This window comes from Chionomys nivalis, chromosome 11 (assembly GCF_950005125.1).
Source record: "Chionomys nivalis chromosome 11, mChiNiv1.1, whole genome shotgun sequence".
NCBI lineage: Eukaryota > Metazoa > Chordata > Mammalia > Rodentia > Cricetidae > Chionomys > Chionomys nivalis.
In genome coordinates, this window is record NC_080096.1 from 461,255 (window position 1) to 478,795 (window position 17,541).

Sequence of the window (17,541 nt, forward strand, 5' to 3'; positions counted from 1 at the left end):
GTTTATTACTGTAGCCAGCCTGTGACTCTGATCTTGTCCCTAGGACAGAATCTGTCTCAGGGCACCCACTTCCCAAAGCCAAAGTCCTGGTCCTTCTGCTGGGCAAACAGGAGACAGAGTGGTGGGTTACTGAGGTTGCAGGTCAGCTGGGCGCCTGGGGAAGGCCATTCTTGAGCAGTGCTGTGAGGAAGCTTCCCAGCTCTTCATCCTAGAAGAAAGGGAAGCACAGTTACCCACGGACAACCTAATGCCAAGGAAGTGAGGCCCCAGGCAAACCACTGACACCCATCCTTACCTGGTAGGTCCAGGAGACCAATAGTACCTTAGTACCAGGGTCCTCTGAGTGAGCAGCAGCCTGGATAAGAATGGACTCCACGGTCACAGAGCCATCAGGGAGGTGCTGTACACAGTGGTCCTTGAGGGTGCTGTAGAGAGGCATAGTAAGATCCCTGCCTCACCCTGCCTATAGGGGTGGGGGCAAGGCCAGGGCGCACCTCTTGAGATGACTGTACACACGTAGGGCTGTTTCTTGCTCCTTGCGTGTGTCCTGCAGGTGCACACGACAGGTAAAGCGCAGTTGGTGCTCAGCCAGGCCCAATTCTTTGAGGGCTTGCTCTGAGGATACCAGCCGGAAACTCTGTGGGGCAAGGGCAAGCTGGTCAGAGGAAGTAATGAATGCTACCCCCCCATCACTCTTTACACACTTACACTGTCTTTCATAATTAGTGTGCCATGCAAGAGCCGAGGCTTTTTGGCCTCAGGGAGCAGTCCTGTGAGGAAAGGAATACTGCAGTCAACACAAGTACCAATTACCTGCCTCCCTCGGTCCGTGCCCCAGTCTCCCCTTCATACCCTGCACCATCTCCCGCTTCAGCAGCCCCAGGGAGATGCCTACAGGAATGCTGGGGCTCGTGGGCAGCGTCACTGTCTCGCCATTAGCCGGCATGTAGCAGCTGACTCCTGAGGAGAGTGATACAGAGTCTTAGTCTATGCTGCCAGCCTTGCCTATACCATCCCACAGGCCATCCCTGCCCACCAGCTGCCTACGAAATTCCTGCTCAATCTTCTGCCTCAAGAATTCCATCTTCTTGGCCTCGCCATGCACCAGCAGCACACTCTCTGGCTCTGCTTGTCCCACCAGTTGCATGATGCCCTTGGCATCCGCATGGGCACTGAATGACATGTATTCCACTTGCATCTTTACTTCCAGCTGTGGTGTCACAAGATGCAGGCAGTTAGCAACAGCAGTAAAAGCCTGGGAGCCTTGCTGAGCCCAGGACAGGGAGGTACTCACCACCTGACGCCCTTCCATCTCCAGTTTTCGTTGCCCGCTAAGGATCTTGTGGCCCACAGTGCCTTGCACACAGTAGCCAGGCATGATGACCTGAAAGCAAAGGTGGCCTCCCAACATAAACATTTCCTCTTGGGACAACCCCTGACCTGAATATTCAGTCTGGGCTGCTGCTGGTAGAACACAGCAGCAGCAAAGTCATTATGGGATTAAGAAACTGAAAGTTTAAGGGCCAGTCCTTCTGTACTCCAGTTCCCTAAGACAAGCCCCATCCACTTTGGGAATTGGCCCCAAGCCCTCACCATGTTCTTCTCATTTCCTGCCCACTTTCGGAAGATCTGCAGAGATTGGCCAGCATGCAGCATCCCAGGTGTGGCAAACACAACCTGCAGGATTGACAAGGGTCAGAAGAGTAGACCTTTCCTCCCAGGGCCGCAAGAAGCACCAGGTTATTGCAGGAAAGAGGCTCTTTCCTGAAACCCCATGGGCAGGGATCCTTGAAGGCCAGATGAGGAAAAGCTGAATTGGTAGGGCCTTACCATGGGACCTGGGTTGTCAGCAAATGTCCGGTCAAAGGCTTTGATGTGCTTAAACTCAAACATGTTCCTCTGGACAAAAGTCTTGCGTATCTTCTGGTTGGTCCAGGTGATGAAGAGCTTATAGTAGTGGTTGGCCTTCTCTGTCAGGCCCGTAGAGAAGTAGATGGGCACCTTCAGGTTCATGCGTTCCCTGTGTGTTCACCAGCCCAGTCAGTGCAGGGAGGACAGAGCTAGCCTGCAACGTGTAGCCCTGTGCCTTCTACTGCTATGGCCAGGGCTGAGTTCAGTGTCCCTTGAACTGAACCTTGTGCTGTCTCTACCCTGATGACCACCAGGCCAGACCTCTCAGCTTATATCCTATAAAACAAACATGGGAGTGGTAGGGGTGCCCAGAGCTCATGTAAGGAGACTCAGTAGTCCATCCAGTGACAAATACAGCCCGCAGCTAATGGTTCCAATGTGATGTCCCAGTACATGCACAGCTCCACCCAGGACAGCAGGGCAAACAGTACTGTATCCTGGACATACAGTACCCAGTGGTAGTCACTGCTGCCTTGACTTTTCCACAGTTCCACTGTGCCTGACAGTAAGAGGAATTGTCTATGCAGAGCCTGTTCCATGCCTTCCTGCCCACCTTGGAATATTCCTGTTTGTACCTACCAGAAGGTCTCCAGCAGGATGCACAGCTCTTGTGCCCGGCCCAGCGCAAACACAGGGATCAGCACCTAAGAGCAGGTGAGGCTGATTCAGGTGGGAGCCACTGGCCACACTACCCTTCCCTAAACACAGCAAGTAGCAAGATGCTCACTATATACACCCTTGCTGGCAGGCTGAATGATAACGTTCAGATGGCATTACTGCAAAGGAATAGCCAGATATTTAAGAACTACAGGGTTTTACACACACACACACACACACGCCACACGTAGAGACAACAGGAACTGTGAGAGGCTCCTGAACAGCCATTCATAGGATATAAACATGAGGGAATAGAAGACTCTGGAATCTGTCATCTCAGCAAATAAACAGTAACTCCCACACCCAGAGACCCTGATCACATGGAGGGCAGTAAAGCCTGCTGGAGACCATACTGTGTGGCCAGAGCAGGCACACACCCAGAGCCAGCTACAGTCAGTACCTTCCCACCACGCTCCACAGTCTCATGAACTTTCTTCAGGAAATCTCGCTCTCTGCAGCGTTTGGAATCCCGGATAGTTGTGGCGTACGTGGATTCTGTGATGAGCAAGTTGGGGCGACACTTGTCAATCCATGCAGCCCTACAACAGAGATAGAAATAGGCATGGTGGGTTCATGGCTGCAGAATTGGGAGCACATCCCAGCACATCTCTAGATCACCCTGACATGAGCCCTCTACACAGCCCGTCAAACATCATGACGGCATACTCTTAGGGAGACAACAGGAGAAAAGAACCTCTAGCCCAGACTTCCACAGGTACTTCCATAATGCATGGGAGGACCACGGAGGTGCTGAGCATTTAAATGCCCACTATGATGCCTCTTAGATTCCGGGAAGTTCCCAGGGGGTGAAACACGGGCCTACTCACCCCAAATGCCGGTCTGGAGTCATGTTATAATCACCCTGGCAAAGAAAATGACAATGAGGAAGGTGTCTTTCTACCCCAGCAACTTCACTCAAGCCAAGTACTTCCACTGACCGTGTAGACCACAGACTCTGAGCCCACTTTAATCTGGAACATGGCTGCCCCCAGTACATGGCCTGCATAGTACGCTTTGATTTCCAGTTCATCATCCACCTGCAGAAGAAAAAATGGTCTCAGGCCTGCAAGGCAGAGAGGAAGCAGGAAGTGGATGAATACCTTAAGCCTGTCCGTCCATTCCTGTTTCTCACAAGAAGTCTGGGGCTTAACCAAAAGCAACTACTCCTAGGGGTGGTAGCACAGTAAAAACAAAACCAGGTTAAGTAAGGATCTAGAAGCCACTCCTCAACTAGACTAAGTATAGATAAAGCCACAAACACTACAAGAAAGAATTCTAAAACTAGGAACTACAATAACCCAAATTAATTCAGTAGGTATGCACACCTTTAATCCCAGCACTTGGGAAGCAGAGGCAGGTAGATCAAGGCCAGCCTGGTCTACAAAGCGAGTTCCAGGACAGCCAGTGCTACACAGAGGAACCCTGCCTTGAAAAACAAAAAAACAAAACAAATTCAATAGGTCAAGATGGGTATTGTGGTACAAGCCTGTAATCCCAGCACTCTGAAAGCTAGGCAGGAGGATAGTATGAGTTCAAAGCCAGACTGGACTACACAGCAAAGTCCTACCTCAAAAAAAAGAAAAGAACTGAAATAGGATTTAAAACAGTGAATAAAGTCAAGAGAATAAATGACTAAAATGTTGGGGAACTGCACATGGTTGCATACGATTGTTATCTCAGTTCTTGAGTTCTTGGAAGGCTGAAGCAGGAGAATGGAGAATTTGAAGCCAGCCTGAGCTGTGCAGTGAGATTGCTTCAAAGAAAACTTTTTTTTTTTAAATCCAGTATGAAGCATAACACAAAGAGGGCAATGGAAGACTTACAGTGAAAAGATCTAAAGTTAAGTTACTCAGAGCCCAGGAACATAGGCAACAAGAATCAGATATCAAGCTCCAGTACTACGCCAGAAAGTGGACTCAGTTTGTCCTGCATTTCAAAGCTGGTGGGGAGTGTCTTTTTTGTATTTGTGCAAGAGGCAGTAAAAACATGAGATGTCACAGCATAAACTGCAGAGTGGCTGAAGAGTAGGCTGACCAAGGTCCATCACAGCACAACCTGCCAAGGCCAAGGGAAAGCAGCCTAAACAAAAGGAGCAGAGAGTATCCCAAATGATACGGGTAAGATAACTATCATCCTGGAATTCTGCATCTCATGAAAAATGATTATGGAAGAGCTTCAGGGAAGACAAGACCACAGGAAGCAGAGGAAAGGGGGCTATGTTGGAGGGCATGTTCTTTGGAATTGGAACATTCCCTTCAGATTGAAACATTTGCTCCAGGAAAGATGAGCAGGCTCAGAGCCTGGGGGAGGGGGGTAAACAGGAGGTAATGAAGGATCACATTCTAGAAGAAGACAAGCTTGGAAGATTCTTTAAACTCCCACCAACAGTATAAATGGGAGTCAATAGTTGCTGGGATTAGAGACTTATACTTTAATTCCAGCACTCAGGAAACAGGGATAGATAGCACGTCTCTGACTTCCAGCCAATGTTTTTGGGGTACCAGCCCTCAGGGCATGTGGGAGCTGACAAGCTGGAAGACACTGCTTGCTCTCTTGCTCTGGCTCTTGTTTGGCATGAGGGGAGACCGGGAATGGTGGAGAGACAGCGTGGGATCAGCGGCACCTTTCTCTGTATTTTGTGAGTTTGTATCAGTTTTATTTACCTCTGTGTGTTCACACATTACCAGTCTACAGAGAGAGTTCCAAGACAGACAGGACTACATAGAGAACCCCTGTATCAAAGAACAAACAGGGGCTGGAGAGATGGCTCAGAGGTTAAGAGCATTGCCTGCTCTTCCAAAGGTCCTGAGTTCAATTCCCAGCAACCACATGGTGGCTGACAACCATCCGTAATGGGGTCTGGTGCCCTCTTCTGGCCTGCAGGCATACACACAGACAGAATATTGTATACATAATAAACAAACAAACAAATAAATAAATAAGAACAAACAGACAAAAACAAAAAAACACAGAAATCCCAGATGGATGAAAGAATAGAACCCAGTTTCTAAAATTCTAGCTGGCCAGCCCTCCAAAGATGAAGCTGCCTGGCCCTCAGCAGCATGCAGCTGGCTTAGCCCCAGCAGGCTTGGCTCCCATAAGGTCAGCAGCAGGGACAACTGGGTATCACCAGAAGGCCAAGACTTGGGGCAGCAGTTAGAATATATACTCCTGGAAGGAATAACTCAAAGAATGATCGGACCAGTTCCTGGTCTGTGGGCCCCAGTAAAACCTGCCTGTACCAGACACCCAGGTAAACATCCTGACAGTAGAGGATAAAAATAATGTATGTATCTCCGATCACCTCTAGGACTGTCAAAGGAGCCCTTACAGGAAGGTTACCATAGAAGGCAGTGTTTCCATCGGTAGATTAGATTAAGAAAAGTTAACCTGGCATGGTAGACACTTATAGTCCTAATACCCAAAAGACTAATGTAGGAAGGAACATCACAAGTTTGAGGACAGCCTCAACAATATAGTACACCACCCACCCACCCCCACAAAGGAAAAGAAAAGGGAGAAAATTAATCACCAGGAAATCCAGTGGCAGAGGAGAAAAGACCCCAAATAAAAAGTGAAAAACTGACCCTGTGGTAGTGGTGCACACCTTTAATCCCAGCACTGGGGAGGCAGAGGCAGGTGACCTCTGAGTTTGAGGCCAGCCTGGTCTATTAAGCAAGTTCCAGCCGGGCGGTGGTGGCGCACGCCTTTAATCCCAGCACTTGGGAGGCAGAGGCAGGCGGATCTCTGTGAGTTCGAGACCAGCCTGGTCTACAGAGCTAGTTCCAGGACAGGCTCCAAAAAGCCACAGAGAAACCCTGTCTCGAAAAACCAAAAAATAAAATAAAAAAAAATACACTGATATCAAAGCTGACAAGATGCTCAGCAAGTAAAGGTGCTTTCTGATACCAAGCCTAGCGATCTAAGTTCTACCTCTAGTGTCCACACAGCAGAAGGCAAGAACTGACCCCGTAAGTGGTCTTCTGACTTCTATGTGCTGTGGCAATGCTGCCCCCCATAATAAAAACTCTATTAAAAAGTTTATCTACCTACCTATCTGCTTCCCCACCTAATGTCCTGGTTGGATTTTTTGTCAACTTGACCCGAGCTAGTCATCTGAAAACCCTGTCTCAAAAAACCATGTGGATGCTGGGAATCAAACCCAGGTTCTGTGGAAGATCAGCCAGTGCTCTCTTACGCTGAGCCTTCTCTCTAACCCCACCATTTACTTGACTAATGACTGAAGTGGTATGGGTCAGCCCACTATGGGTAGTGCCACCCCTGAGTTGTATTAAGAAAACAGGCAGGGGGCTGGAGAGATGGCTCAGTGGTTAAGAGCATCGCCTGCTCTTCTAAAGGTCCTGAGTTCAATTCCCAGCAACCACATGGTGGCTCACAACCATCTGTAATGAGGTCTGGTGTCCTCTTCTGGCCTGCAGGCATACAGACAGACAGAATATTGTATACATAATAAATAAATTAAAAAAAAAGAAAGAAAAAAAAAAGAAAACAGGCAGCCAGGCAATGGCGGCACATACCTTTAATCCGAGCATTCCAGAGACAGGGGGATCTCTGTGAGTTTGAGGCCAGCCTGGTCTACAAAGTGAGTTCCAGGACAGGCTCCAAAGCTACAGAGAAACCCTGTCTCAAAAAAAAAAAAAAAAAAAAAAAAAAAAAAAAAAAAAGGATGGATGGTAACATATAAAGCAAACAAAAATTCTAGTAAGAAACAGACAAATCCACAATTTCTGGGGAATTTTGCTAAATTAAACCAGTCAACCAGTCACTTGGCCTTCATTCCTCCCTTGACCCATACATATATTACCGTCTGGTACTGGGTACTCAACCAGACAGGTCTATCTTGTCCTGTCTCTGCCTCCTTATCAAATGACAGACCAAGATATCCAACAAGCTGCATACACCTCAGATCCCCCCCTTGGGAGGGGAGAGGGCAGGCTGGCTTATGGAACGTTGCTTGGGCAGAGCCAGGTGGGAAAAAGCCTTGATCACATAGCTCTGTGCACAGACATACAGACACACCACATATATGCTAGACACTCGCCCACTGCTGTGTCTTGGTGACAGAACAGTGAGTTGAGGTGGCCTGGGACCAAGGCCCTACGGCCTTCCAGACTACGTGGAGAAAGGGCCAGGGGTCCTGACCTGAACTGTCTGGTGCAGGTGAACGGCTACCACCTTCTTCATACAATCTTTGATCATCTGAGAAGTGAAGAAATTTGCCTCGCCCTTCTTGTCCACTGCGATCTTGCGGTAGTCTTCCAACAGGATGGGGCAGATGGCCTGGGTGGGGTGGGTCATATAGATGGGCCCATCGTAGCCCACCATCTCACTGAAGTAAGGGAGTGCCCCACAGTGGTCCAGGTGGAAATGGCTGGGGGAATGCGACACTAGTCAGCCTGGAGCCGCTCTCCCAGCCAGCCCACTTCTCAGCCCTGTGCTCATGGTCCACTCATTGACTCAGACCTAACATAGATCACTATCATAAGATCTAAGATATAGATCACTATCATATAGATCACTATCGTAAGTACAAGAGTCAGAAATGAATAAAGCACAAAATCTACAGTGTCCCAAATGAGCAGTCTAAACACCCAGCAAAGCAATATGAAAATGAGTAACTAAACCTGAATCAGAATAGGCATGGTGCACATGTATGTAATCTGAGCACTTGGGAAGTGTAGGCAGCATTAGGAATTCAAGCCAGCCTCTGCTACAGGAGACTCTGCCTTAAAACAAAAAAGAAGCAGTCAGGTAGTGGTGGTGCACACCTTTAATCCCAGAACTCAGGAGGCAGAGGCAAGCAGATCTCTGTGAGTTTGAGGCTAGCCTGGTCTACAGAGCAAGTCCCAGGGCAGCCAGTGCTATACAGAGAAACCCTGTCTCAAAAACAAACAAAGCAGCCAGGCAGTGGTGGTACAGGCCTTTAATCCTAACACTTGGGAGATCTCTCAGTTTGAGGCCAGCCTGGCCTACATAGTGAGATCTGGGCCAGCTGGAGCTAGTGAGACCATCTTGAAAACAAACAAATCTTAAATAAATCAATTAGGTGTTGGCAATTGAAACAAACAATAACAAAGGGTTAGGAGATTACTCAGTTGGTAAAGTGTCTGCCTCATAAACAAAGGACCTGAGTTTGATTCCTAGCACCCACATAAAAAGCACATGTGCTTACACTACCAGTGCTGGGGAGGTGAACACAGGTACATCCCTAGAGCTTGTTGGCAGCAATCCTGGCCTAATTAGTGAACTCAGGTCTAGTAAGAGATCTTATCTCAAAAAAAAAAAAAAACCCCACAAGGGCTAGCCAGCCATTGTTGTGCATACCTTTAACCCCAGAACTCAGAAGGCAGAGACAGGCAGATCTCTGAGTTTGAAGCCAGCCTTGTCTACATAGAGAGTTCCAGGACAATTAGGGCTGACACACAGAAAAACCCTGTCTTGGAAAAAGAAAAGAAGAAAAAACAAAAACAAAAAACAAAACCACAAGGGGGAATAACACGTGAGACTGTCTCTAGCCTCCTATAAATACATACACAAACACACCATCTGAATCAGACAGTGACAAGTCGGTAAGTAAATAAAAGGCAGGCCAGCAAATACCACACTAGGAAAAGAGCCACTGTCTGTCCTAGTGGAGGCAAGAGAGAATTGAGACAGCTCAGGGCAAAGCCTGGGAATACCCTTCCAGAAAGAATGGGCCCGTCAACCCAAAGCAGGCAGGTAGTGAGTGATCCGTGTCTAGAAGGGACCAAATTCTAGAGCCTGAGTTACCAGGACACAGCTTACCAAGTCAGGCTGCCAAAGGCCAAAGGACACCCTGGCTAATGGCTGCAGGGTGGGTGTTGAGAGGGAAACACTACAGTCAGAGGGCCCACTCGACTGTGAGTGACAACAGGGACTGCGGAAGGGATGGGCCCGGGAGCAGCTGGCAGTCATCTGGACAGACATGAAAATGGGAGCCAAGGAGGATAGAAAGATGTCTACCCTTGCTCAGCTCTACCAGAAAGAGGTAGTAGCAATCGGGGGCTAGGACATCAGTAATGGACAGTGAGCAACAGGGATTAGCACTCTTGTGACAGCAAAGAAACAAGAGAAAACAAAGTTTGGGAAACCAGAATTAGAGGCTGGAAGGGGAGCAGAGCAGAAATACAGACGTACTTGCTAGTCAAATGGGAGGAACTAGTGAGAAGGTGTGATCACAGCTGCCGGGTGCTGCTGGGAAAAGGTCTCACGGGGTCTTCTAGGCCCCACTCTTGGAAGATGAAGGGCGCATCTTGGCACTGGCTACCCTGGCTAGGTCTCTACTTCCTGGGGCACCTACTAGGCTTCAATTCATGAGACTCAAGGGCAAAGACTGCATGCACAATCATCTTCCTGGCTCTGAGGCAATAACAGCCACTTTGCAGAGTGAGCCACAATGCAGCTTGGCTGTTAGTACAGCCTCTACAATAGGGTGTAAGGAAGGACATCACAATCCTGAAGAACCTACCTGATGATTACGCAGTCTAGAAAGTCAGTCAGCCGGCCACTCTGGGTGATGTAGGAAAAGTCTGGGAAGCGCCTCTGATGAGACAAGAGAAGAGTTGGAACACAGCAGGCTACCCAGGGTCTCCACAAAGCAGGAGTGGTGCACCCCAGGGAGTGACCCCAGCAAACCCTTACATCAGTGGGTTTACTACTGGCTATTCGTAACCTCGTGGAAAGGTCAAGCTACTAGTTGACCTCATAAACAAATAGCAAGTAGTTAAGCCTAAAAGATCCAATCATCACCAGCCTCGAGGAACCTCAAGAGGCTCATCTCAGCTGGCCCTACTTTTCCAGCATCATGTGACAGGACCACCTGTCCCCACCCAGCATAGGTATATCTGTCCAGCAATGCCCCCACTCTAAGGTCCCAGGAGTCACACGGCTAGCTAGAGCATGACTAGAAAGTAGGTTGTGGCCCTTGCTGCCCTCGGAACCCCCCAAAGTACTCACATCATCATTGTAGCCCATGTGCATCCCACAGTCCAACATGACATTCTTGCCGGAAATGGAGACCAAGATGCAGCTGCGGCCCACATCCTGGCCAGCCCCTGCTCAAGAAGGGCAGGTGAGAGACAAGGCCAATGTCCCTCCCTCTTTTTCCCCAAGTTTCCTTCCCACACTATTGAAAGGACTGACCCCAACTGAACTCTGCAGGCCCTAAGACACATGGTGTTGTAATATGAGCGGCAGGGCTGTGTCCCCAGCACCCAGCCGCCCACATGGCGAGCTTATGTACCAAAATAATTACATGGAAACTGTATTTTTTTAATCACTGTCTGGCCCATTAGTTTTAGCCTCTTATTGGCTAGCTCTTACATATTGATCTAACCCATTTTTAATATTTTGTGTAGTACCACGAGTTGGCTTACCAGGAAAGATCTTAACCTGTGTCTGTCTGGAGTGGGAGAATCATGGCGACTCACTGACTCGGTTTTTTTCTTTCAGCATTTTGTTTTGTCTATTTTGCCTACCTAATTTTTTGTCCTATCAGGGCCAAGTAGTTTTTTTAATTAATTAACCAATGAAAGCAACAGATAAATACAAGACCCACCCCTATCAACATGGAAACAGGCACTTTCCCACTCAGGTTCAGGGACCGCAGAGTGGGGAGATACTCCCTTCACCACACTTTTCTGCACAGCTCAAAGCTCTAACAAACCGCTAGCAGAGCAGTAAGCACTGAACAGAAGCAGCCACTACTATGTGGAATATCACCGCTGTTTCCCCAGACCTTAGTCCAGGCTGCAAATCAATGAGACTTTCTTCTCTTGCATTTCTTCCTCAAGAGGCTGAGGCCTGGATCCTGAGTTTTAGTGTTGCATGGGGCCATACTCATAGGGCCTCAGTCCAGTCATAAAGAATCATGACTCTGGCCGGGCGGTGGTGGCGCACGCCTTTAATCCCAGCACTCGGGAGGCAGAGGCAGGCGGATCTCTGTGAGTTCGAGACCAGCCTGGTCTACAAGAGCTAGTTCCAGGACAGGCTCCAAAGCCACAGAGAAACCCTGTCTCGAAAAACCAAAAAAAAAAAAAAAAAAAAGAATCATGACTCTGACCAATAACTGGCCCCGGCACAGACAGCCCACTTTAGTCAGTGAGCAGCATAGGCCCCACACCACTGACCCCCTAGCTCAGCCTCAATGGGAGTTCCTCCAATGGTCTTGATGACTAAGTAACCTTCCCAACCGTTCAGCCCACGATCCTGACCACACTGGACACAGCTATCTCCCCCACTTAATTGTTATCTCCCTCAAATCTGGGTTCATAAGGAGAGATAAGATCCAAGTCTCAACAGGGGTCTGAGAACAACCAACAGTCTTGTTCCTTGTTCCCATCATCAGTACCACAAACATCAGCCATGGTACAGTCTGTTTTCCTTTTGTAGCCAGCCACAATGAGGCTGGGGAAGAGTTGGTCTCAGGTTCTCCTGCAGGTCCATTCCTACCCTCTCAAGATGTGTACCCCTGAGGGAAAGATCCCCCCACCCCCAAGACAGGGTTTCTCTGTAGCTTTGGAGCCTGTCCTGGAACTAGCTCTTGTAGACCAGGTTGGCATCAAACTCAGAGAGATCTGCCTGTCTGCCTCCCGAGTGCTGGGATTAAAGGCGTGCGCCACCACCGCCCAGCTGAGGGAAAGATCTTAGGGTCCCTCCCCTTAATACCTCCAGCCCTGAAGTTGTCCTAGGCCCTGAGGTCCTTGAAACATTTATAGCAGGGGAATGGCTGCCCCCTTACAGGGAGAACCTGACACCAGAGGAATCCACAGTCACACAAAGAATGCTGCCAGAAATATGCTTTTTGGAATTATAAAGCCCAGTTCTTGGGCATTGGCAAATGTTCTTCCCAAAGCGACTTATGATTCCAGGAAAGAACAGAAGCCTATACTGCAGAGATGTCAGGCATCGGAAGAGACAAAACTTAGAAGAAAACAATGGATACTACCTTGTCTGTACATCTCTGCACAGTGCAGACTTACATCCTAGGGGAACAAGGCAATTAAGCATGAAGTATTTTAGGTGGAGATTAAACAACTATGCCAAAAATGTCATAACTGTGGCAAGAAACAAAATAAAAATTTCCTAGTGGGGGTAGGAATCAGGGAGCCAGGTCTGTGAATATGCTTGCTCTTGTTTGATCATGTAATCTAGTTAGTACTTAGATAGGATGGGGTAGTCAGGATAAAGGTTGGTCCTGATGAGGTCCTAATGAGGCAGCGAATTGAGGAGACGAAGTTCTAACCAAGATGACCTAGGGATATGGATCATAGAATGAGAAGGTGCTTCCAGCACCCTGGCAACACATGCATGAAGAAAAGCCCAGGGACATTCAGGGAGGTTCTGGAATCCTAGATTTCAAATGGTTGTTTCCTCCTACACATCATACGTTCCTGTTAAGACTTTTAGGAGTCTAGGTTTTTATTTTCTACGATGAACAAACATACTTTCTAAAATTCGGGATAAACCAGACACAAAGACTGAACTGAAGGGTGACAGAAAACAACCTGGGCACCATAAGCAGGTCGGGGAGGTGAAAAGAAAATCAGAAGTGAGGAAGAAGCCCGAGCGCAGGAGTCTTGAAGCAGCAATCCACACGCAGGACAGAAAAACCTCCAGGACGAGTTCTGGGGCTAAATTTAACACCACTGACAAGCTAAACACAAAGGCAATCAATGCCTGCCCGAGATCCATTTCACCTCACAGCAACCTTGAGCTTCAGGGTCTCATTCACGTCTCGCTGCTAGAAGCCTAAGTCAGAAGCTGGGCCTCCGTAACTCACATCGGACCCTAGGACCAGGAATCAACCCCAATCTCTCCGACCCCGCGTCAGGCAGACATTGGGCGCACAGCTGATGGAGGGCTGATCGCTGGCTGTATTGCTACACTGCTATGTGGGGACCGGCCCGACTCGCCGGACGCCGCAGAAAACGATCAGACCTGGACTCACCCAAGGGCGTGACTCTTATTTCAGGCATCGTTCCCACAGCCCGCGTGCACCGCCCGCAGGGAGGCCTTAGAGCTCCGCGCGCGCGGCTCGGCCTCCACAACAGGCCACCGCGGCTCCCACACACACACTACGCAGGCGCAACCGCCAAGACGCCGGCTTCCTGTCCTCGCGCCGGAAACGCGGGCCGGTCCGTCGGGTTCTAATTGGACGACCAGCAACCAATTGGGATGGCGCGGCAGCGAAGGGCGGGGTAGGGGCTGAGCCCCTGGGGCTGCAACTCAGGACTTGTGCCCAACCGCAGTCTTCGAGCTGCCTCCTAACAGGCTGCGGGCGTGGGACAAGCATGGGGACGCCTACCTGACATGATCCAGGCCGCGGAGTGCATCTCCATAGACAACCGGAAGGGACGGGCAAAGACTTGGCTCCCACAGCAGCCTCATTGTAGCTTTCGTCAACCCGCTCCATCACCGGCCTCGGTCCCCCGCCACAGGAACCCGACCCAGGTGAGATTTGCGGACCTCTCTGAACGGCCCTAGCTCCCTACTACGCCTGGGTGTGTTTGCTGTGTGCTTGCTTATGGGGCCTTCTGCCGGCCTATCCACCCTGTCTAGCTTAAATGTTTCCAGCTTCACCTTCCTGATGAGTCTCCCTCTCTTCCTGTTCTTTCCAATGTACCACGGACTGCTCTAAGGGGCTACCGGGCTTCTGATATAGGCTCTGGGCAAGAAGGCCTGGCTGTAGGATTGTTAGATGACCAAGAGGTGAACTGTAGGGCGCCTCAGAGACTGTCTGCTCAGTGGGCAGTGCAGACGCTAAGAGAGGGGTGTCTGGCAAGACTCTGGCTATCGCCCTCTTTCTGAGGCTGTCCCTGACACCTGAACACAAGGTGAGTCCATTTCCGGGCTCAGGGTCTGGAACTTGTGCCGGGCATCCAGTCCAACCCATGGGGCCTTATCACCGCTCTGACAGCCTCGCTCATGGACCGGGAGACGTGCAGACCACATTCCCAGAACTGAAGGACTGAATCATAGGACTGTGTGAAGGAAAAAAAGGAACTTACACACAGATACTCCTGATAAGGATGGGTTTTTTTGTTTTGTTTTGTTTTGTTTGCGGGGGGGGGGGTGCGGGGGGGGGGGAGAGCTGATGGTACAGCGGTTAGGACAGGGATCCAGCACTAAGGGATACAGGAACCGCCAGAACTGGTGGTGAGTATTCATGCATAGGTGAGATGCAACCACGTCTCACAGGGCTGGTCCTGCACACCAAGACAAGGTTCTTAGGGTACCAGGGAAGGTGGAGGCTGGATGCTTGGAGTTACCCATTCAAGGTATGAGCACAAAAGGAGCATGGGGCACAAGCTTGTAGTTCTAGCTACTCAGGAAGCAGGAAGATTGAAAGTTAAAGGCCTAGTCAGGTGTGGTAACACATGCTTTTAATCCCAGCACTTGGGAGGCAGAAGCAGGTAGATCTGGGTTCAAGGCCAGCCTGATCTACACAGTGAGGTCCATGACAGCCAGGATAAAATAAAATAAAAGATTAAAAAAAGAAAGTTAAAGGCTTGCTTGCCTAGGTTATTCCCTGCCCAGCATACAAGAAGCTCTTAAGCTCAGTCCCCACACCTGAAGATAAATGTGGGAACTATAATATTTGTGGGGTGACTATAAAAATGCCTGCAGAATCCAGAGCCCCGCCTTACCTTAAGGCCTCTGTCCTGGATCCCTTCCAGAATGTTCTCTGAAGCTAGTGGGAGGACTGAGAGCAATCCTTCAGGTGTGGTAAGACGTTTGCCCCAGCTACTCTGTTGTTTAGGGATTGCATACCATTTCAACAGCAGGAGTGTCCATCTGTCTATCTAGCAGATGCCAGCCCACAGCCTCCGCTTTAATTTGGGGACTAAAACCTTGATCAAGGAAGGGAAAGCCCTGCCCAGCCACCCTTCCCACTCTCCACGGGGAAGAATCGCTTGCTTTTTTTAGAGTCCCAGTTTTTGTTTTGGTACAACTTCCCACCAGAATGCTGCCCTGATACGGTGAAGTCCAGGTGTGGCCAGGAGGACTATGCCTACCTTTTGGAAGCATTCCTCTAATGTGTGGGACAGGTGCTCTAGGAAGAGAAGAAACAGAAAAGCAAGAAGCAGTAGGAGCTGCAAACAGTGCGGCCATGGAGTCTCAGGTCAGGAACTGACCAAATTACTAGCTGAAGGGCAAGGAACAGCTATGTCAAGATCTGTGGGTACAGGATCCATCAAGGGCACAACAAGGTCAGATTGGCTTACGGGAGGGCTTTCAGCTCCTGAGGAAGGCACTCAGGTAAAGGGGTGATTCTCAGCAAGCCGTTTCAGCACCTCACTTCTTCTTTCAAGTCTTCCCAACCCCTTCTTGAGAAAATGAGCCATGCTGAGATAAGCCAGCATGATGACTACACGTTCTGTGTGAAACTATTTCAGCTCGATAGAAGATGGGTGACCCAGAGTCAGATTTCAACCTTAAAGTCGTCCTGATCAGCTTCAAGCAGTGTCTTGCTGAAGATGGACAAGTGCTGCTGGACCATTACATCACCAGCTGGAAGGGGCTAGTCAGGTGTGTTTCCACGTGGGACCCCTGCATCCCACAGGGCACAGGGACATGGGCACAGTTAGCAGAAAGTTTCCATAGCCTTCCTGCCCCGGCCTCATCCAAGGTAAGGTCTCCTGCACTACAGGCTGGCTGGCCCTCTAGGTAGGGCCTCACACTTATACTTCCTTGCACAGGTTTCTGAACAGCCTGGGTGCCGTCTTCTCATTCATCTCCAAGGACGTAGTCTCAAAGCTGCAGATAATGGAAGGTCTGAGGAACAGCCCACAGTGTGAGCACTACACCAGCTTACAGTCCATGGTCACCTACGAGGTGGGCAACAAGCTGGTAGACATAGATCGCCGCTCGCGGCCCCGATACCCTAACTCGGGCTGCCGGACTGTGCTGCGCCTGCACCGTGCTCTGCGCTGGCTGCAGCTGTTCCTCGAAGGCCTGCGCACCAGCCCTGAGGATGCTCGTACCTCCACGCTCTGCAGTGATGCCTATAACACCACACTGGCTGCCTATCACTCCTGGATCGTACGTCAAGCTGTCACTGTGGCCTTCTGCGCCCTGCCCACACGCAAGGTCTTCCTCGAGGCCATGAATGTGGGCTCCTCTGAGCAAGCAGTGGAGATGCTGGGAGAGGCCCTACCCTTCATTGAGAATGTGTATGACATCTCTCAGAAGCTCTACGCTGAGCATTCCCTGCTAGACCTGCCCTAAGGGTGCTTCCCCTACTTGGAACTGGGCTTGGGCAACCTGGGACCCCTCCCACAGCAGTGCTTTCTGGATGCTGCTGTCCCCCTGAAAGCTGGGCTTGTTGAGGGCCACGGGCTGTGAAGAGAAAGGCAGCGGTGGCTGAACCAAGTGAGGTGGGTGGTAGCTGTGCTCTTGGTCCAGGACAAGACCATTGAACTCCATTTTCGTCCTCTGCTTCAGTTATGTGTGTGTTCAGTCAGGCCTCATTGAAGTTGGATGGCCCATGGAGATGATGGGGGAGGAGGGCTGTGTTCTACCTCCCATGTGTGGGATCTGGAGGTTCTGTCTCCCCCACAGTCAATATGCCCAGTTGGTGCGTATCCTACCTAAGACATGGCATCCGTGCCAGACACACAGCCCTGGGCCTGCATGCCTGGGTCCCCTTCATATTCCAGAATCTGTCCTTGGGTAAGATGAGGCTCCTTTGGCAGTGACGTGAATACCAAAGACCCCTTTCCTTGCCCTTCACCTGCCTCCTTGTTAGCCTCTCTGCATATCAAGCAGGCCCTTGTCTCCTTGGACATGGAAATCATTGAAACTGCTAGCTGAGACTTCCCCAGGAAAGCGTGCTCCTGTCAGTGCAGCCTGCTTCACAGCTTCTGCAATAAGTATCAGCCTTCAGAAGGTGGCCTCCCCCAAGACTCTAAAATAAAATGTCAGTACGAA

At 49.9% G+C, this 17,541-nt stretch overlaps 2 protein-coding genes across 3 annotated transcripts; one reads left to right on the top strand and one right to left on the bottom strand.

Moving 5' to 3' along the window:
• Position 1: 1 nt before the first annotated feature.
• On the bottom strand, positions 2-13,692 carry Ints11 (integrator complex subunit 11). 2 transcript variants are annotated; one of them, XM_057785078.1, is made up of 17 exons: positions 13,559-13,692; positions 10,567-10,664; positions 10,079-10,152; positions 7,732-7,960; positions 3,507-3,605; positions 3,396-3,430; positions 2,969-3,107; positions 2,491-2,555; positions 1,831-2,020; positions 1,594-1,677; positions 1,295-1,384; positions 1,048-1,210; positions 853-960; positions 709-770; positions 495-637; positions 296-425; positions 2-208 (listed from the first exon to the last, which is right to left on the bottom strand). In XM_057785078.1, the coding sequence occupies exons 1-17, from the start codon at positions 13,584-13,586 to the stop codon at positions 143-145; spliced, it is 1,803 nt and encodes a 600-aa protein (XP_057641061.1). In that variant the 5' UTR covers positions 13,587-13,692; the 3' UTR covers positions 2-142. The 2 variants fall into 2 exon arrangements, with proteins under 2 accessions (XP_057641061.1, XP_057641063.1); XM_057785080.1 differs by having other exon boundaries at positions 495-547; positions 13,559-13,670.
• Positions 13,693-13,815: 123 nt separating this feature from the next.
• Positions 13,816-17,541, top strand: Cptp (ceramide-1-phosphate transfer protein). Its single transcript, XM_057784651.1, has 3 exons — positions 13,816-14,061; positions 16,008-16,140; positions 16,311-17,541. Exons 2-3 carry the CDS (start codon positions 16,019-16,021, stop codon positions 16,837-16,839), a joined length of 651 nt encoding a protein of 216 aa, XP_057640634.1. The 5' UTR covers positions 13,816-14,061; positions 16,008-16,018; the 3' UTR covers positions 16,840-17,541.